Source organism: Melozone crissalis, unplaced genomic scaffold (assembly GCF_028551555.1).
Source record: "Melozone crissalis strain CALT ecotype California unplaced genomic scaffold, PUWL_Pcris_2 ptg000023l_1, whole genome shotgun sequence".
NCBI classification, from domain to species: domain Eukaryota; kingdom Metazoa; phylum Chordata; class Aves; order Passeriformes; family Passerellidae; genus Melozone; species Melozone crissalis.
The window spans coordinates 7,987,790-8,008,642 of record NW_026535801.1 but is presented as its reverse complement, the minus strand read 5'-3'; the positions used below and the strand labels follow the sequence as shown (position 1 = coordinate 8,008,642).

Here is a 20,853-nt window from a genome sequence, read left to right as displayed (position 1 = left end):
CCCTGAGGAGGGTGGGAGGAGGTGGGGCTGCACCTGGGGCTTTTAATGGCAGAACAAATGGGAGGTGGAGGGCAGTGCTGTACAGTCACTTCAGTGCTCCTGCTGTGCCTCTGTGCTCTTCCCCTGTGATCTACAGGAGTATATTGTCAGCACCAAATCTTGAAGAAATCCACACCAGCAGATTTTTGTTTTCTCTTCTGCGCTTTAAACTTTAGTTACCCATCAGCAGCTTTCAAGATGACAAGAATTTTGACAGCTTGCAAAGTGGTGAAGACTTTGAAAGGCAGATTGAAGTTTTGCAATGTGTCTGCTGATCACTGGAGTTTCTCAAGGACAGGTACCAGACTGTTGAGCATCAAGGTAACAGTGAACTTCTGTTGTTTAATAGATGTGTTTGGCATGCAGAGATAACTTGCTGCAGATAACAGGGCTTACCTAGAGACATGAACCAGAGGAAATTTGTCTGAACCCTCAGCAAGGGGGTTGCTTGGCTAAATGGTCTTATTAGCTAAGCAAACACTCTTTTTGTCTGGTCTGGAATGGAAGTTATGGAGTAAATTACACCAAAAGGTGTAAGTTCAGGGTTTCAGTTAATTATTATATGGTGTTTTCTTTTGAAACACCTCACCCTTCTACAGGACTGATAGCTAACAGAACAGATGTTTCAGTCCATATGAGAATGAATTGGCTGAATATTTAAAATTGTGCATCACTTGAGGCATATAATTCTATTGAATCCATACAGAATCCTTTTTCAATGTATTAGAAACTACAGTGGCTCTGAGGTTAATTGGAGAGGTAGACAACTCTTCTGAATGCATCAGTGTATCAGCACTTGATTTACTGCGGCTACACCACTCAGTTGATTCCTCCAGCTTTCCAGTGCTCTTTGCTACAGGAGCTGGAGTAAATGGGTGAAATGGGACTTTGTGTGGGAGTTCTGTAGCACTGAAGTGCTGGGTGAGTTCTCCCAGCATGCATTTTGCATGGAAAAGGCACTTTTTGCCCAGGTTTTGTGTTGAATGAACAGTACAATAGGATTAGCAAGTGGAGGAGTGGTGTTTCAGAGAGTGGTAGGGAAGAGCACAGAGAGACCTGGACTGCAGGTGCTGCCCTACCTGGCAGGGTGGTCTAGGGGGCTGATGAGTATCACTTCTGTCCACTGAGGACTGGGGTTTCTCTTACCTGTCCCACAGCCACTCATTTTTCAGGAGTCCTCTGAGCTCCTTACAACAGACCAGTTATTTGACAGGACAAAGGGGGAATGGATTCAAACTGACAGAGAATGTTTAGATTAGATATTAGCAATAAATTCTTTATTGCAAAGGTGGTGAGGCACTGGAAGCAGGCTGCACAGAGAAGCTGTGGCTGTCACATCCCTGGAGATGTTCAAGGCCAGGTTGGACAGGGCTCTGAGCAACCTTCCAGTGGAAGGTGTCTCTGCTCATGGCAAGGGATAGGAACATGGTGATCTTTAAGGTCCCTTCCAACCCAAACTCTTCTATGATACTTTTAAAGCAAAAATTCCTCTGCAGAGGAATTCAGGATAAGGCAGGAAGTGTTTCTGCTAATACACTTTCCTTCAGCATGTGAGTTCCCAGTTTCTTTGCATCAGAGTGTGGAAGTTAAATCTAGTTGTGAGCAAAGTGAACAAGCAGTGACCTGTGGCTGGGCTTGGTGTTCCAATCAGCCCTAGAGATAATGGGTATTTTTGAGGAATTTGAGGAGAGAGTGAAATGCAGTGTAAGCATGCTAGAGTTAAAGAAACATTTGGACAGTACTCTGAGGCACATGGTGGGATTCTTGGGGTTGCCCTGTGCAGGGACAGGAGTTGGATGAACTTGATGAGCCTTGTGGATCCATTGCAACTTAGGATATTCTGTGATCCACAATGCTGTGTGTGGACTAATGGCAGTATTAGGTAATGGTCTCATTCTTCCATTATTGCAGGCTTAAATGAGCATTTAGTTGCCTTTAATTACTTTTTCTCACTGGGCTATTTTAGGAAACATAACAAAATAAAATGAAAACATCTAACCTGTGTATAAGTTAAGTATTAGCATGATGGAGAGGGGGTAGTTTCAGAAAAATGCTTCTCCCAAGTCTGTGTTCTGTCCAGTTTAAACTCACCCTGTGTGGGGAAACACCATGGTAGGTGAGTTGTGTTAGATGTGGGGATTAATAGGTCCATATTTCCCTATTATATCCCATCCTTCCATTCTAAAGAAGAGATGGGCATCCATGAGTGAAAGAGGGGCAGAGAGCAGACCAGAGACCCCTCAGGGCTCTCAATAGGGATGTTTAGCATCACTGGTTTCAGGTTAATCAAGCTTGTTTAAAATTCAGGAAGAGGCAGAGAGACTGCTGGCTGAAGTTCTTATTGTATAATGCTCTTCTGAGGCCAATGTAGTTAAATGGGCATGTAAAGGTAGTGTGAGCAATAAATAGGTGGCTTGTAACAGTACAGCTGGCTCTGTAAGGAGAGGTTTGGGACAGCTATAAAAACCACCAGGAATGAGCTAAAATGTAGTCAGAAATGAGGAAAATTTTGTGGAGTGCAGGCTTTGGAAACTAATTCAGATTATTGTGAAAAGACTCTTCAAATGTATTTGAGGCAGGTGGAAAGAAATGGGACAGTGACTGCAAGGAGAGTAGAGAGGTGGGTGAGGAAGCTAAAAATGAGTCACAAGGTACTCTACTCCTTGTTTTGAAGATGAAGGGGATGTAAAATGGGGCCCATTCCCATATAGATGGGGGAATTTAGTGAACTGTTACTGTGGGGGAGAAAAGTGGTGCTCATTTCCATGGGTCCTCAGTGAGTTGTGCTAGGTACCTCATCTGGCTTGGTTCACCCTTCTCCTTTGAGTTTTGTGATGGACAAATACTTGTGGCATTGTTGTGAACAGCCTTGAGAAGAGTTCAAGTTGTAGGAACTGTGGCTTTTCTACCATGGTACCTGTGCAGCTTTTCTTTGTCTTGGGTGATAAAGGAATTAATCCAGTGCTTCTCCCCAAAAAATATCCTAAGTGTATCCCAAGACACTCATCTTGACTCATTCTTTTTTCTTTCCCTGTCTTCTTCTCTCAATCTTAGCCAGGTTAAGTGTGCCAGAGCAAAATCAGATAGATACAGATAGATGTACACAGGGTTGGCACAGAAAGTCTTGAGTGTTAGCCATGCCCAGATAGATTTCCAGCCTGTGATGGCATAGTACTCACAAGAACAGTGAGAATCAGGTTGATTTTTCTATCAAAGAGAAAATTACTCCTTTGTTGCTGGTTATGTGGTCCTGGGAGAGTGAAGTGTAGCTCAGTCCTGACACCAGCTTTTTATTGTGGAAGGAATCTTGGAGCTTCTGGATTCCTCTCTGCTTCTGATATGCCAGCTGTTCTGTAGCCAGCCAGATGTGAGCCAAGAAATGTGGCAGAGAAATTGTGCTGTGTGGAATTGTACTGTAGATCTTCTGAGATTCTGCAGACCTTTATCATCCACCTTTTTAGATGGGAAGGGCTGGTACAGCAGGGAACTAACTGGAACTAATTTCATCTGCTTTCTTAAGGGGTTTTGGTTTTTCTTTTAACTTCTTAAGTGCTTTCTTTACTTGATGTGTGAAGTGGGACCTGAACTAGTTGACTGCTCAAGCTGCTTTGACAAAATACACAAAATCTGTCAATGTGACATCAGCATGACCCTTGCTGTTAGCCATCTTCATCCTCAAAGCTCTTGAAGAGTTCTGCAGCCTCTCAAGAGCACAGGGCCCTCTGCTGGAGGTGAAGCCACTGATGTGTAGGAAGAAGAAGAAATCAGATTGCAAGTGGGATATCTTATATTGGGTGGGTGTGGTAGAAACAATTTAGTTAAAATTACAACAGAGATTTATCTGAGGCTATGTGGGGATACTTTTGAGAAGGGTGAAGACAAAAGGACCTGATGGAAGCTCTGGGGGGTTGTTTATTTCTTGCTTGTTCTTTTTTTGGAAGGAAGTATTTCTCCCAACTGACCCCTGATTGAGCCAACAGGCTTTCTCTGTAGCCTGTAAATCACATTTCACCTTAAAAACAAAACTGAAAAAACAAGGTAGGCTGGCAGCTTAGGGATATGGTAACACCTCCACTGGAAATGTAAGCAAGAATAATTGCTTTGAGAATGCTCAATGAACCAACCACTTAATTAAGAATAATAAATCAAGGAAGGGAGGGAAACACTTGAACATCTATCCCCTGCTATAGCTGAACTTGCAGGCAGGTTATGGTTGCTCAGGGACATTTTTTTCCATTACCTGAAAACTGTGTAGGGGCTCTACTAGTATAATAAGGGCTTCTGTTCAACAGAAACGATTTCTGTGCTGTCTGGTTTAGAAGGGAGGTGGGCAGTGGTGGGAGGAAGGCTATGCAGATCCCTGCCAAGTACTTTAGTGAGTGTGAGGCTCTGAAGCTCACAGTGATTGCTCTGGAGTTTGGCCTTCAGCATTTGGATGAATCTTAAATTTTCTGGTCATTCCACCATTGTGGACTTTGTTTCCTGAAGGATTTTACCAGGGTTGGTGGCAGGACCACAATTCAGGCAACTGCCCCAAGGTGTGCCCAGTGGTGGGAAGCCCACAACCTCATTTTAATTTGGTCTAAACCTAGGGGATTTAGCCACAAAAATTCTGTTTATAACTGGGGAGAGAGGAGATTTTGGTGTTGCTGACAAAACTGTCCAATGGTGTGGGAAGGTTCCAAAAGTTATGTCTAAGTCTTTGGAGAATGACTGGGTGTTTGACATTAATGAGGAAAAAATGGCAAGGCTAAAAGCATCCCAGATGCACAGAATTCAATTACTTGGCATCTCAGTTTGATTTTTAGTGTATTTTGCAGTGCATTAGTAATTGATCTGTGTGGTATTTGTAACTGCAGAGGGGCTCTAAATGAATGTTTGGCATGATGGCTACAAAATGTTCAATACTGAGAATGAAATTTCTCCTTGCTGTGATTGTTCATCTGATTTACAGCTAATGGAAAGTAGCTCTCCAGCTCCTTTGTGCAGGAAATTGATCTTGATTTTTCTTTTCAAAATCCAAGTAAGAGGAATAGTTCTGTAGAAGAAACCAATATGAAGCTAAATCATGGTGAGAGCTGCTTCCTGTGGACATGCTTGGCACATTTCCTGTGGCACAAACCACTGGGATTTTTGCACTGGTGATCACTCTGCCTGTGCCTAGGAGACAGCTGTGCTTGCCTTCCAGAAGTGGAGGTTTATCAGGGTCCTGAAAGTACATAGTCCAAATTCTTTTAGACCAGGAATTCACTGCCAAATTTATTTACAGCTTTGCTTACTCTTTCTCTTGCTCTGCATGTCACCAGTGATCCTGCTGAGGGAATCTCCTAACTCAGTCTGTCATTTCTGCTGTGCATGTAGTCATTATTTATTTGTCAGAAGTTGGAGTTCTTTGGTGGTTTCCCATCCAGTGCCTGGACAGGGTAAGAGAGGTTTAGTTTCCAAGTGGGGTACATTTAGCCTGATATGTGCAAAGACCCAGTTGTGACAATGAATCTCTTAAGGATTTCTGTAAAACTCGCTCTGTCCTGTTTGACTGGCTGTAAAATAGTGATGAAGCCTGTAAGGGATCCCTCAGTTCATGTGGGACTCAGTTCTGCTGAGCCCTCTCTGGAAGGGGAATGGTTTCCTCTAGGCTGCTTGTTTCATAGCTGCTTCTTTTGGCACAATTTATGCCTGTCCCTGAGGTAACTGAGACCATGAGTGTCCATCTGATCCATGAGTTCCTCTGCTCCAGTGTCCTGCAGCAGAATACACTGCTTTTTTGAATTTTGCTGTCTGACACCAATTCAACTAAACACACACACCTATTTTTAGTGGCATTGCTGTATGGTTGCACCAGAAGTTAAGCACCTATCAAAGGTCAGAGCTGGATGAGCAGAATCAGCAGCAGGCCTTGAGCAAACATTGAGGAGGCAAGTGATCCTTTCCCTGCAGGGTTATGATGCTGGTAAATTGCAAGATGTCATATGTGGAAAAAATAAGGCATAGGAAAGGGTGATCCCACAGTAATAGCAGCACATGCTCTGCTTGCAGTGAGGTTTGCTACCTCATTAGGATAACAATGTTTCCTAAGAGAAAGTAAAAACTCATCAGACTGGTAAAAGAGGTAATGTCTTGGCAGCTGGGAGTGGGAGAAGGGCAGGAATACTTACAGTGCTAGGCATGAAAGGCAGGTATCCTAGGTGCTACCTGTACAAACATCAAACCTTTCCTCCTGTGTTTGAATCTCTTCATGTGCCTTTCTCTAGGTGCAGACAGCAAACTTGGTGCTGGAAGATGGGATGAAGATGAAGGGCTATTCCTTTGGCTATCCATGCTCCACAGCAGGGGAGGTTGTGTTCAACACGGGGCTCTCTGGGTAAGGCAACAGCAAATGGCATATAAACATCAGTACTTCTTTGGAAGCTTATTGAAGTGTGAAAGCTGCTTTTTCCAAGCTTGTAGGGTCCTGATCCAAGCAGGTATTTTTCTATATTTATGATATTATCATATTATTCTATTTATTTATCTATATTTTCAATATCTACTACATTGTGGTCCAGAGGTAGAGAGATAGAATTAATGAAGATGTCTCAGGCAGACTCCTTGTGCCAAAGCATTTGTGATGATAAGCACCTTTAAAGATTGACTTAATGATGATAATGAGATACATAGGGTTCTGATCCCTTCCTACTGAATTGCTGGGTCAGAGCAGGGAAGCTGCTCTTCGTGCAGTGCCCAAGTCAGCTATAGAGGTTTGAAGCATCTCCAGCCTTCTTGGTAATGGAACTTGGCTTGAGTGCAAAATTTTGAAACCCCAGTTTGGTCGTCTTTGTGACCCATCTCTTATGTGATTTGTTGCCCTACACCATAGGTAAGGGCGCTTTTGCATTCTGTGCCTTTCCAGCTAAAGGGCAGGATCAGATTCTTTCCTAACCTAGCATGATTTTGTGTCCTCTTCAGTGATGGAAAATTTGATTGGCAGCCAAATGCTGCCAGTGCTTTTGTTGGACTGCTTGAGCAGAGGAATGGGGCTTTTGGGAAGCACAGGGATGTGTCCTTGGGGATTTAAGACATCTCTGAAGTTGTTGATGCTTGAGCTTCTTCTGCAGTCATTCATAGCTGTCTTGGCTCATCTGCTCTGTGTTCCCCAAATTATGCTGTGCTTTGGAGATCTCAGTATTCACAGGTTGAGTTTTAAAATGATACCTTTGGTGAGAATGTCAAATTGCTGCAGAGGGGAATCAGTTTGCAGAGTTTTGTGTTAGGAGACAATTATTTAAGTGTTTTGACAGCACTAATTACTGGCTGTGTTAATATACCTGCCAACAAGGCACTGTTTAATATAGATCAGAATGATGGAGGGCACCAGAGTTCTCTTCTCATTGATAGATTATGGGCCATAAATCCTGGCACATCACAAAAGTCAAGTAGGACCTGAAGGATTAATTTCCTCTCCACATGTTACTGTGGCAGTAGAAGTTGTGTTTGTTCATTGTCTAATCATTTGGAGAGGATGCTGTGACAGAGATCTCTTCTGTGCTGGGCAGCATATGGGCATGGAGAAAACACTGAAAATGTAAGGAAGTATCTTCAGAACCCCCTGTACAGAACATGACTTTGATTGATTCAGAGAGATGGAAAACAAGAGTTTGCAGCATTGTTGCAGAACGTAAAGGTGGCAGATTCCCCTACCAGTCCAGGGGTTGCTGTCCATTGAAAGGAACCCTGTAGCTGTACCTCCTCTCCTGATCACAGAGATCTGGGTATCCAGAGGAACCAGTTGTCCCTTCTCCCTGACACAGGAAGAGGCTGTGCCAGGGTGAAGGAGGTGCCAGGCTGCTGGGGCACACAGCAGTTTGTCTTGATAAGGGAGCAAGAGGTGAGAGCAGGGGTGCTGATAAGCCCCTGATAACCCTGCTTTCTGTGAAGTGGGTGTTTCTGGGTGCTGAGTGGGGTCACCATGGGCTCTGTCTGGGGTGATTAATAGGCTGCTCTGCACCATGACTCCTCATCTGGACCCCCACGTTCTGATTCGTGGTATAGAAATGGGAGGCAAAGCACTGATGTGCATACAGCTCTCAGGCCTGAAGTAGCTGAAGCTGGCTGAAATGTTGACGTGTTATTCTGGACTAGAAGGCCAAGGGCACTCTTTTAGGGGTGAGATGTTAAATTTTTGATAGAAAAGCAAGAGGATGAACTTCTCAGAAGCATTTGCTGAAAAAAAATAAACCTACTGTTGCAGCGATATGTTTGTCATAGAACAAAAAGAGGAGGTTTCAATTAAGAAAGAAGAGTTACAACCCATAAAATGTCCCATGTTTGAAATAGCTTCATAAAGGTGTTTATCTCTAAATGTGTGTTTCCCATGATGTTTTAGTGAGAGAATGGGTTGACAGGAGTTTACTGAAATCAGGCAGACCTCTGGGCAGGCACAGCAAGGGTTAGACCTCACAGCACATTTGGAGCTGGTGTTTCCATCTGCCCCTCTGTGCTCTGCACAGCCTTGTTCCTGCTTGAAGGGCATCGTCTGAGCTCTGCCTGCACACCCCACCCAGAGCCATGGCTCTCTGTCCTTGTTTGCTGATCACAAATGACATGCAAAGGTCAATGACATTACCTTTGTCAGTAACAAGTAGTTTTTTGGATGCATGACCAATTAGCTTCGGAGAGAACAATGCCCAGCATGCCCATGCCATGTGCCTGGTACCTGCTGCAGTTTTAGGATCACACTGCACTTTGTGTGGTTGGTTACCTGCAGCTGCAAATATAGATTTGAACATCAGGAGAGGCTTACCTGAAAATATTTCCTGGTTGTTGTTTACTCAACCTGTCATTTCTCAGTGCTGGCTGGTGTGCTGTGTTGTCTATATCTGCCAGCAGCCAGTCCTGCTTTTGTGAAGATTTTCCCAATGTTTGACAATTAATCTTCTGGCAGTAAGTCTGGTGTTCCATAAAAATGTCTCTTGTGACTTGCTGATATCTGGTAGATGACTGGAGTTGCCAATTAGGTATTGTTTAAACAATAATGACAATAATTTATTATATTTTGTACAGGGCAGATTCATCCTGAAGTGTCTTTATGCATTTGGCTCAATATTTGTGGGGATAACTTTATCTGTTGCTAAATTGCAGCTGGTTTTGGGTTGAAAGACGATTGTTTAAGGGAGATTTGCAAGAGTATATTACAGAATAAGGGGGAAAAGTGAGGGACTGTTTGTTAATTTGGAGCTGAAGAATAGGAGCATACAGACCACATTTACCCTGTCCCCCTATATGTGGTTGAAAGTGGGAGTGGATCTACTAGGTGCAGAGATGATGCTTTGTGGAGTCCTAGGTTTGCTCCTCTGCTGCAGAAGAATGTTCCATTGTGCTTTTAGCTCTTTCTGAGAAGGGCATTCAGGTGCTTAACAAGCTGCCAGGCTTCTGCTCTGGGACTAGTGATAGGACATGCTCTTGGGGCTGTGTGACTGGAGTGGAATGCTGAATCCCAAAGCTTTGTCTTCCACTTGCCTTCTGCAGGGGTACACAACCCAGCTTCCAAGCACTTAGGAGTCTGGTCAGGTGAAATGGATGGTGAGTGGGAACATGGAGATTGCCAGGGAGAAACTTCAGAAGTGGGACCATGGCAGGGTTGGTGGCAGAGAAGGACCCAGAGCAGTGATGATGAATCCCAAGAATTTGTCTATGTCCTCTCCCACAGAAAAGAGCAATTACAGCCTGAGCATCCCAAGACAAGCTCCAGAGTGTGGAAGGGACAAAGCCTGGGCAAACAGCTCTGTTGTCTGCTGGCTTTTCACTGCTGCTGCCACTGAGAGGGAAAAGCTCTTACAGCACATGGAGGGGAAAGCCTGCCCAGGGAGAGGCCAGGCCAAACTGTTATCAGTGCTAATCTGCAGGCCTGAGATCTTCTTGCCCTCCCTGGATTTGTTTCTCATGTTAAATCAAAGGACTCTGAGTTTGTTGATGTGCTTTCCTTAAATGAAACATGAGAAGCCAAAGCCTTTCCTTGTTCTCCATGTCAAATGTTTAACCACAAATGGCAAAGTCAAGGCATATTTGCAGGTGTGTTTGCTTTTATTCTGAGAATACCTTCACGTGAACACCATTTCTGTCTTTTTGTCATGTGGGAATTCAGACCTGTCTTGTTTTCACTGGTTCTTTTGTTTTCCTTTTGACTCCAGACCAATGTACTTTTCTTCTGCTGTTTCTTCACCTAGATACACTGAAGCCTTGACAGATCCCAGCTACAAAGGGCAGATTCTTACCTTGGCTAACCCCATAGTTGGGAATGGTGGAGTGCCTGACACAGCTGCTTTGGATGAAATGGGCCTCAGGAGATTTCTGGAATCTGATGGGATCAAGGTAATGGTGGGAGGGGCAGTGCTGATCAAAGGGTTGTGCCCAGCAGCCTGAGTTACAGTTTACTGGCTCCCTTATGGAAGGAATCAGTGATTCTCAACCTTTCTTTTTCTTCTTCTGGATATTTTTCTGTGGGGGAATGGTAGCTTAGTACAGAAATCAAGATGGGTATTTTTTGCCATGTGCCTTCTGGAAGTATCTATTCTGAGGTGCAACAACTGTTTAATACGCTAACTCCATTGAAAAACGGAACTGACTTTTGAAACAAAAGATTACTTAAAAGTGAAAAGTTTTCTTATTAAAAAAAGAATCAAAACAAAACATTTTGTCTTGTCCTAAATTTCCATTTGCTTTCTTACAAGAAGTGTTTGTCAGCTCAGTGCAGTTTGCAGCTTTGGTTACCAAGCCACATTCTTCTATGGATTTCCTGGTCAAAATGCCCAGATACAATCATGAGCTAGCCTGAAGTCTGCCCATGATATGGTTTATGGGGAATGAATAGTGCAAGTCAAAGGTACAGGATAAATACAAAGGTGATCCTGCAGTGCAAAATGATGTTTCTTCTCTCCACAGGTTTCAGGTTTACTGGTGCAGGATTACAGCAATGAGTACAGCCACTGGCAGGCTACAAGGAGCCTGGGAGAGTGGTTGCAAGAAGAAAAGGTGAGCAATCCAGGTGTAACAACATGGTGAGAACTGACCTGGATGGAAAGATGAGCTCTTTATTTTGTGCTTTTTAGAACAGAAACTAGATTTGAACATCTCAGCTATTTGTGAGTGGAAATGGGAGGAGAAGTGAAGAGCTGCAGTGAGGCAGCCTTGGCAAGGCTGCTGCTGAGAGCCTGAGCTCCTAACACAGGGCCAGGCTGGATGGGGCTGTGAGCAGCCTGCTCTAGTGGAAGGTGTCCCTGTCCATGGCAGGGCTTGGAATGACATGAGTTTAAAGGTGTCTGCCAAACCAAACTGTTCTATGATTCTGTGACATGTTCCCATAAAGGTGATCTGGCTGCTGTCTTCTTTCCATTTTTTTAGCTGCTTGTTCTCTAACTTGTCCTTGGATTTTCTTCAGGTGCCTGCACTGTATGGGATTGATACCAGGATGTTGTCCAAGTTAATTCGTGACAAGGTATGATCTGCTTCCCTTGATCCAGTTGCATTAACCTTGCTGGGCCCTTTCCAAACCTGGAGTAGCAATGGTGCTGATGGGCCGCCTTGACTTCAGATCAGATCCATGTGCTCTTCCAAAGGCTTCAGTGCTGCTGGGCAATGCTCTGATCCCAAGGAGCCCCCTCTTCCTGGCTCTGCTCTGGGTTTCCTGTCCTGCACAAGTCAGCCAGCACGAGGTGATGTAAATGAAAGGCCTCAGGGAGTGTCAGACACAACAGGTATCAAACACAACTCAGAAACAGTCAGAGCAACAAGTCTGTGAGATATTGTGGGTATTCATTCACAGACAGTGGCACCTTTGGTCAGTGGAAATTCTCCTGCCCCTCTGAGACAGAGGAATGCCTGCAGTCATCCAAGATGTATTCCTAACCTGGTTTCCTTTGGCTGAAGCCTGCTATTATTTTCAATAGTCATTAGTTTTCTCTGTTTTCCAAGAGCTGACAATTGAAGGTCATGGGTAGGATTGTGTTATAGAGTGAAGGTTAATGTGAAGGTACACTTCACACTGGCTGAAATGGTGATCAAAGCCAGTCTGAATGTAAATTTGCCTTGGAGGGCTTTCTTTTCTAATGGATTATTTGAAGCTGCTCTTTTCTTTAGATGATCAATTTTCAGTCTGCAGCCCAACCCTATGCCCCCTTTCATTCCACAGCACAAGACAAGAATGGGCCAGCTTGAATAAAGGAATATTTGTAGAAATGAATTCTATTAGGAAGATGTGGCATTGTCCTGCTCTTACAGATAGCATACAAGTGCAATTTAATACTATAGAAAATGGCAATATATTTTCTGCTTTCTTAAGACATAATAGATCACCATTCCTTTTATCCGAAGTTAATACTTTCAGTGTTTGTCCTGTAACTTAGCAGTGTATGGTAGTGAGTCATTATACCATGACTTTGGGTGGTATTGATGTATGGCTCTTAAAAAAGTGCATAATGTCACCTCTTCACCCAGTTTTCTCAGGTTGAAAAAAAAACCTACTTAGTATTTCACTCTCTGTCTCTATAAAAACTGGGGGTGAGAACAGGGCCTCCTTATGGTACATGCAGAAATAAGCAATGAGTTGTTAAACTGCACTGAAAGTAAATGCAGGGCACCATTTGGCTGAGAACAAGGAGCTTTGTCACCAGCACTTATGGAACTCACTGGATGGTGGAACTCGGAACCATGGCTCTCAAGCAGCACTTGGGACCCTCATTTCCAAGAACAAGACTTGCTGAAGATAATGATTATTTTCTTTATTTCATGTAAAGCAGCTTGGAACAGCTTTTGGTGTAAGAAAGAAAACATAGGATGTCAGCACTGTTAGGGGCAAAACTCTGTCCTTAAAACTTTTATTAGTGTGCATGGCAGTGCAAGATATTGGCTGTTGCTTGCCCTAGAGAAATGGCAAGGATACTTCAGGTATGGAAAGCCAGGGAAGTGTCTCAAAGGAGAGTCACTAAATCAAAGGAGCAATCTCAGTGTGAATACTGATGTCATATCCACAGAGCAAGCTGGGTTTAACATGTTTGATCATGAAATTGGGATGTGAGAAATTTACCACAAAACATTGACTTCCTCTGTTTTACTTCCCCTGTCCATCCTTGAAAAGTTCTGTAGTGCACACCCTGTTCCTATGCTTGAGAAAGGGCTAACCCTAGATTAATCCCATTTACTAACCCTAGATTAATCCCATTTACCTCAGGAGTGAGGCAAAGCCAAAGCAGGGATTCTTTTTCCTATGAGAAGAACAAGAGTGTCCTATCTTCTGCCAGGACAGCAACACAGCGTAGAGCTTGCTAGAGGTGATTTTTATTTTTAACAGTTTATTCAGAAAACAGCTGGGCTGACCTGCCTCCTACATAGCTTTGCCTTACACCAGTTCTGCTGCCTTGTAGCTGTGCACAGGAGGCAGCTGAAAACCTCACAGTGGGTTTCCAAAACCAAAAAAATCTTCAAACTGTTTTGTGGGTTACTCCCAGATCTATGTGACAGTTATGTGGGGATCTGAATTCTGATCTTCTTGGAAGGCAACTCAATTTCATGTCACAACACAGCTTGCCAGACTGCCTATTAACAAATATTACTGCTGATAATGTCTCTCCCCTCAAGGAAGGGGTTTAAACAGTTTTTTTTTTTTATACCAAGGAAGGCTCATAAACCTCTGAAAATGCTAAAAAAGGTTATAAACTGCCAAAACCCCATATTTAAACAGCTGTTCTGGTTGCTGGGCCTGTCAACACCTCATCCCAGTGTTCACAGCTTCTCCTTTGCTTATGCTTTGTTTTTTCTGGTGTATTTCCACAGGGCACAGTACTTGGGAAGATTGAGTTTGAAGGTCAACCCGTGGAATTTGTAGACCCAAATAAGCAAAACTTAATTGCAGAAGTTTCAACAAAGGTGAGAAGGTTTTCCATAGTATTAGCACTGTACACTTCAGGTAGTAACTGCTCCTCATTTGCTCTGGGGATCAACCAGTATTTCTAAACAAACAATTTGGAGATGTTTTTTAAACCATGCACCTTTCTAGATCTTTGATAGACTGTTTTCTCAATATCCCCATGGCTCCTGAGGTGCAGTGTTGAGGTGTAATTTTGTTGGGGTGGAGATAAAAAATGGTTTGTGTTGAGCTGCATGTGATCGGAATCTGATCAGAGGACTCTGTGTTATAAAGACAGAAATATTGGGGATAAAGTTAGATCTGGTATATGGTGGATGTTTTGAAACATAAAAAGGATGGTTGCTTTCCTTAAAAAAAAAAATTAGGAAATGTCACAAAATCATTTGATAATCTGTGTTGAGGTGTGATTTTGTTGGGGTGATTCCAGAAGAGATTTCTAGATGTCAAAACTGGACCCCATTAGGAATCTCCTCCTTCTAATAGTACTGGAATTAGCTGCTGTTCATAGATCTGAACAGACTGCAGTGAAGTTCTTAATTTGGTAGCTGGGCATGCAAACAGTGTTCAACTACAAGCGGAGTAGAATGTTAGAAATCATGGGGATGTGCAGGTACACAGTTTTGTGGTGATTGGGAGTGGAGCTCATCCCCAGTGGGCACAGCTGTGCAGGACAGGTGAATGCTATTGAAGGGAACGAGCCATGGAGTGCCCAGGGGCACTGACCAACCACCAAAGGGAACAGAGGGCACACAGGTGCAGGGCATCAACAGCTCAACAGCAGGGGATAAAAGGCTGGGCTGAAGAACACGAAGGGCAGATGCTTGCAGCCTGCTGAAGAGGTAAAGTGTTATTCTGTGTGGGTTGAAGCTTTCTGAAATTGTAGAGTGATACTCTGTGTGTTGTGGCTGTCTCAACTGTGACATGGATGTAGGAAACCAGGCTCATACTAAAAAATAGTAACTGTTCTTGTACCAATGCAAGTCCCAATGTCTTAAACTGTGACCCTTTTGGGGGTTTAACTGGGGGATAAGGAGTGCCCTGGATGCTTAATCCCATTAAGAAGTGAGCACTGAGTGTATGAGTCCCTTTTGCAAATTCCATGCTTGTTATGATGTTTGCACTTCCCTCAAGATCAGTGAGGCTCTGGAAGAGCTCTGCAAATAGTTGCTTGTGTACTGTTCAGGACACAAGCCAGTGTGTTCATGGTGTGGGTGAAAAGCAGTCCCGAACAGGATGGCCAGCAAGAAAGGGGGAGCTTGGAGCACTCTCCATCTCCAAATCTTGGATTTACAGTAGTAACTGGCATCCTGGGATGCCACTGCAATACAAAGGCTGCCTTGCAGATCTCACCCAACTCATGCCAGCCCCTCCACTGTGTTTTGAGTCAGGGTGCTACACAGAAGGATGGCAATTGCTTACTGAGGTTGTGATCTAGGATTGCAAGGTGCAGGTGGAGCCATTTCGTGTCAGTAAATCTCAGAAACAGGTAAGATTGCTGATGCTAAACTCTGCAATTACTAAGACAGAATTACTGTAAAGATGCTGAAAATAGCTTATTGAAGGGAGATACAATAAGATTAACAGCACTTTGGCATCTTGTTATGTTTATAACTTCATTTTATAGGCTTAAAAAACAACTTCACATATAAAGCAGTAAATGAGGTAAGCTGTTTAATGTTGGCAATTACTGGACATGATAATCCATCTGTTGCCAAATGGTGATTTTCATGTAAATCAGCATACAGTATGATCTGGAATCTGCTTATCTATTGTACACTAGGAGTGATTGATTTTCTTATTATATCCTACCCACCCTCTGCCGCCTTGATTAAATGTTAGTGATACAGACTGTGCTTGCTAACATTGCCTACCCAGGGCAAGGAGTGTGGAAAACTGCCAGTGTTCTGCAAGCACTCTTGTTGGAGATTTTTTTTGGTGCATGTGATCTTCAGGGTTGCAGAGCAGATGAGAGATAGGCAACCAGTCGAAACTAAAATATCACATCACACATGCGGGTCCATGGACTGCTGTTGTTCTCAGCACTAGTACCAGCAGGAGCTTTTATTCTCCCTAACCACTGGTTTGCAGCTCTCTCACATAATCCTTACAGACTGGGACAGTTTTTTTATGGGCTGTGCTGTGAACAGGTGAGGGAAATCCTCTGGCTTTAGAAGGAATGGGTTTTAACAGTGCTCTGATCCAGCTCTCAGTCCAGTTTCTTGGCCAGATGCAGGGGACAGGTCAGGTCTCTGCAGGACAGTGTGACAAGTGGGTTGTGGAGACAGCAACATCTGAAATCAGTCTTGCTGCTGAAGGAAGTGTTGTAACAAATCATAGCTAATTAATTTGAGCAGGGAGAGTTTTGAAAGTAAGGTTAATTGAAGTACTTGAAGTAGTGTTGCCCCACAACTCCCTCTGGTCATGAGAACAACTAAGGAGAACCTTTGAAGGAGGTCTTTGCTTCACAATATTGTGTTATTTTTTAAAGTATGGATATTGTTAGAAATTGAAAGATCTTCAAAAGCCCCCTTTGAAAAGGACAGTCAGTTTTTCTAAGGGGTCTCTGATACAGAACATTAAAATGGTTTCTGTGGGAACTGAACACCTTGATGTTCAGATGTTCTTGGGATTTTTGAAACCCACCACTCAGAAGCTTGAAGGACAGAATGTAGAGGACCCATAAAATCGCTGTGGAGTGATACAGTTCCACTATGGACTGTTGGAACCTGAATCTGCTTATGTGCAACTCACTTTTATTTATACTTTTCAGGGTGTTAGGTAGTAAGTTGTCCTTAGTTCCAGGCCTAGAGAGGAATTGTTTTGTCTGAATAAAACAGGAGAACAGTGGCTGATAGGCTATGGAGTTTTAGAGTAATGCACTAAAGCAGTACAGGCTGTGAAAAATATAGAAGCTGAATCCTGAGGCATCACCAGAAACCTCTGTACTTCAATCTCTGCAAAGATAAAAGTTCAAACAAGAACTGAGTTAGTGTAACACATGGGGAGGAGTTGCAATATTCTGTTAACAAACTTCATCTTGAATTATCTGCTGAGGGGATGTCTTTCCTTCTGGCTGGCCATATTTCTCCTTTTAAAAATTCAGTTTGTCACCCTGCACCAGCCATATTGGACATGGATTTTAGTGTCTTTTCATAAGGAGGTCCAGATGTGAGATACAGATGCCAGGGAAGCTGATTAAAAGGGAAGTACTTGGTGTAAAAGAGGGAAAAAAAGACTTGTTTTTTCCATGATGCCCAAGAGAAAAGCCATTTTGGGCAAAATACATTTGTCAATATCAGCTTTCAGAAGCTGAGTGTAACTGAAGGTAAGCACAGAGTTTGTTTTTAGGAGGAAGAAGGCAGCCTTATGTGCTTATTGATGAATAACATCAATAACTGCTGCCTCCAGTCATGTAACAAGTAAAATAATTCAGCAGGCTTCAGAAAGAAACTGTCCATAAATAACTTTACATTAGTGCTAGAGCTGCCTGACAATGGCACAGTACCAAGGCCATATAAAATATATTGGTTTGACTTCACTTTCTCCCATTCTGGCTGTGACCAGTAGATAACTGGGTGTACAAAGCATGATGGTCCAGAATTGGGACTGGTGACAATTTGTTTTGTGGAATGGGTTAAGGAACAGTAGCTGGAAGAGAAGTTGTGAGATAAAACTGGCAGGTCCATATGGAACATGTGCACAGAAGGTCACTCCCAGCTGTCCCCAGCTGTGCTGTGCTTTGCTCTGACTGGGACTGGAGGGCTGGTGTGATGTTTCATGTGATGGAGCTGTAGCTTTGCTCCCCTGGCATCAGCACAGGCTGACTGGACTTCAGCTGAAAATGTCTCACTGGGTGTCTGGCCTGTTTCTCTTGGGTTGCAATAATCTGTGAGAGCTGGCTTTTTGCTTCACTGCTGATGAGGTGACACACAGGAAAAAAGCTTGTCATGAGCTATGGGAACAAGTGATTGCTTAGGAATTGCATGACTGCTGTTGATGCCTTAAGGAGCTGGAGCAGAGGCTAGACAGAGTTAAGAGGAATAAAGTGGATATTTATTGAAGTGCCTTCAAAGGCCACACCCTGGCACACTCTGCCCAGTTGGCTCTAAGATGGAAGCAAAAGAGGACTTGGTCATGAGATCTCGCATTTTGATGAGTTTTAGTCCATTTGCATACAGGAGTTAACTTTCCAATTAATGGCTTCAAATGATGAAGTTTCATCCTCCTTGCTTGCTTGCCCACCCTCCTTTTTTGCATTGTTTATACTTTGGGCCTGAAGTTTGGAGAGATTTTCCTTGAGTCTCCAGCTAGAATAGGATTGTTTTGTCTTCACCACCCTGTGAAAAAATCCTAGAAACGCTTTATATAAAGCTAAAAGTGCACACCAAAACAACAAAAAAGACCTTAAAAAACCTGAGGTATCACTGCAATCAACAATATATAAAACAGCATTCTAACTTCTGCTTTCACAGAAAGATAAAGAAAGCACTGATGTCTACAGTATTCCTGGAGATTTCCACATAAATGAAGTACCAGTTGCTTTTCACATGGGTGAAAAGTTATTCTGCTGCTCATCTTCTCTGTGTTTTGGGGACACCTGTCATTTACAACATGGTCTATCTTTTTATAGGAAGTCAAGATTTATGGCAGAGGGAATCCAATTAAAGTTGTGGCTGTTGACTGTGGGTTGAAGCACAATGTTATCCGTCTGCTGGTAAAGGTGGGTCAGTGCTTGATGTCCCTTGTCACTTGATTTGCTTTGGCAAGAGCCTCACTTGTACTCACAAGTCTTCCTTCCACCTGGACACATTCATTTTAAAACTAGTTGCCTTCCTGAAGTGAGGCACAATTTTTAGGATGATTTTTGTGCACTGAGAGGTGTTTTCTGCACTTGGTACAGTGTATTGAAAGGGTAAGGAAGAGGATCTGTATAGCAGCCTCTCAGCCATGGGAAGAACCCAAAAAGATGAGTTTTCAAAAAATGAGGCATAACTTCTCTAAAGAACAATGAAGGAAGGTCAGCCCAACATTGTTAAAAATAAATAAATGAGAGGAAAATGCAATGATGGTGGTGAATGGTTGAAACAGGCCCAAAGTACTTGTGGAATGTTCATCACTGAAGATGCTAGAAACACAGCCAGGCCCTCAGCAACCTGCCTTAACATGGAAATTACCCTTGCTTTGTGCAGGGATTGGACCTGATGGCCTCATGAGGCTCATGCATCCCAAGTTATTTTTTGATTCTAGAGTTCTGTGAAAAGCTTTTCCTGTTTTTAGCACAGTGATGTAGCAGGTCTTGCTTTTTTAGCCACACAGGAGGACAGAAGGCAATATCCTCATGTTCTCTAGATGCACAGGATTTCCCTGATTCAATTTTTTAATTAGTGTGGATCTTTGTGTCAGTTTTGATGTGCAGGACTGCTTCTGGCATGCCATAGAGCAAGGCCATGAAGCCCTAATTTAGCATTAGGGTGAATGCACTGTGTAAAAGTGAACATATGTTACATGTGTGCATGCACACTTATTTTGCTTTCCATCAGTAAGTTTTGATCTCATCAGTGAATTTCAGAGTCACTTGACAAGCACTGAAGTGGCTCAAAGTGGCCAAGTTTGCCAATGTTGTGAAGGTAATATGGTCAGATAATGGAGAGAAGATCATGGGAAAAGGAGATAACTGTGTCTGAAATAAAACTCAGGCTCTGGGACATAAGAGCATAGGAAGAACCTCATTACTAAAATTACCTCCTCCCTTCATTTCTGACTCACTTTTTTTTGTTTGTTTGGGTTTTTTGGTTTGTTTGTTTGTTTTTAGCGAGGTGCAGAAGTGCACTTAGTTCCGTGGGACCATGATTTCACTGCCATGGATTATGATGGACTCATAATTTCTGGAGGTCCAGGGGATCCCATGAAGGCCCAGGAAGTGATTCAGAATGTCAGAAAGGTACAGTGCAATCAGCCTATAGGCTGATTATACTTTTTAATTGGCCTTTTTTTCAAGTGCTTGAAGAAGCAGTAGGCTGTACTAACCTGTTATGGGACAAATGTTATTCAGACAGTTCAGCTGCCTGGAATATTCCTCATTTTGGTCTGGTGGGATTTGTCTCCAGCCCAATAGTTACTACAAGGCTTTACAGACCTTGGTGAACAGTACATGACAAACATGGTGACCACAATTACCATACCAGTGCCTTGAAGTACCCTGTGCTCTTTCATGTCCTCTTAGGAAAGGACAACACTGGTTTCAGAGCTCCCACTTGGAATAATGTCATGCACTAAATGTCTGTAATGCAATGTTACTGCTTATTCCCTTTGAGTAGTCTGACACCAAGCTGTGCTCTGAGGCTTCTCTCTGAACCAGAGGAAAGGAGGAAACTTTCCTTCACAGGCTGTTGCCACTCTGCATTGAGCTTTTTCCCAAGTCTGTGAGGAAATTGGCATGATTAATGCTGGAATTGCTGGACAGAGACACTCCAATATCTGTTCAAAACCTTTTCATTTTAGGTCCTGGAGAGCAATCGCCCAGAGCCCCTGTTTGGAATTAGCATGGGGCATCTAATCACTGGAATAGCAGCTGGAGCCACTTCCTACAAGATGCAGATGGCCAACAGGTGAGGCAGCTCAGCTCTGGAAAGGGATATGGAACAGCAGTGCTCTGCTGCTGAGCTGCCTTAGGAGCAGCTGGCATCTCAGTTACATTGCCACTTCCTCCCAGCCATTCTCCTTGCCTTTCATTTAAACTGCTGTATTGGTTTGAACAGACAGGTGTCTGCTAGGGAAGGCAGGAACCTCCCCTGAAATGGAAAATGTAAACCCCCTCCCTCCAAAGTACTATAGTTTTGAAAATAAGAGGCTCTCAGGCAAAGATATGGGAGTAGGAATAACAGCTCTTTACTAGGAAGAATAAAAATACAAATGTA

At 43.2% G+C, this 20,853-nt stretch overlaps 1 protein-coding gene across 1 annotated transcript in view; it reads left to right on the top strand.

Annotated features, from left to right (window-relative positions):
- Positions 1-237: 237 nt before the first annotated feature.
- Positions 238-20,853, top strand: part of CPS1 (carbamoyl-phosphate synthase 1) — a 90,825-nt gene continuing 70,209 nt past the window's right edge. The window contains exons 1-9 of the mRNA XM_054278180.1: positions 238-360; positions 6,291-6,400; positions 10,242-10,386; positions 10,957-11,046; positions 11,453-11,509; positions 13,843-13,935; positions 18,567-18,656; positions 19,749-19,877; positions 20,438-20,544. Of these exons, the coding sequence (XP_054134155.1) occupies positions 238-360; positions 6,291-6,400; positions 10,242-10,386; positions 10,957-11,046; positions 11,453-11,509; positions 13,843-13,935; positions 18,567-18,656; positions 19,749-19,877; positions 20,438-20,544 (944 nt within the window). The remainder of the gene's footprint in view (positions 361-6,290; positions 6,401-10,241; positions 10,387-10,956; positions 11,047-11,452; positions 11,510-13,842; positions 13,936-18,566; positions 18,657-19,748; positions 19,878-20,437; positions 20,545-20,853) is intronic.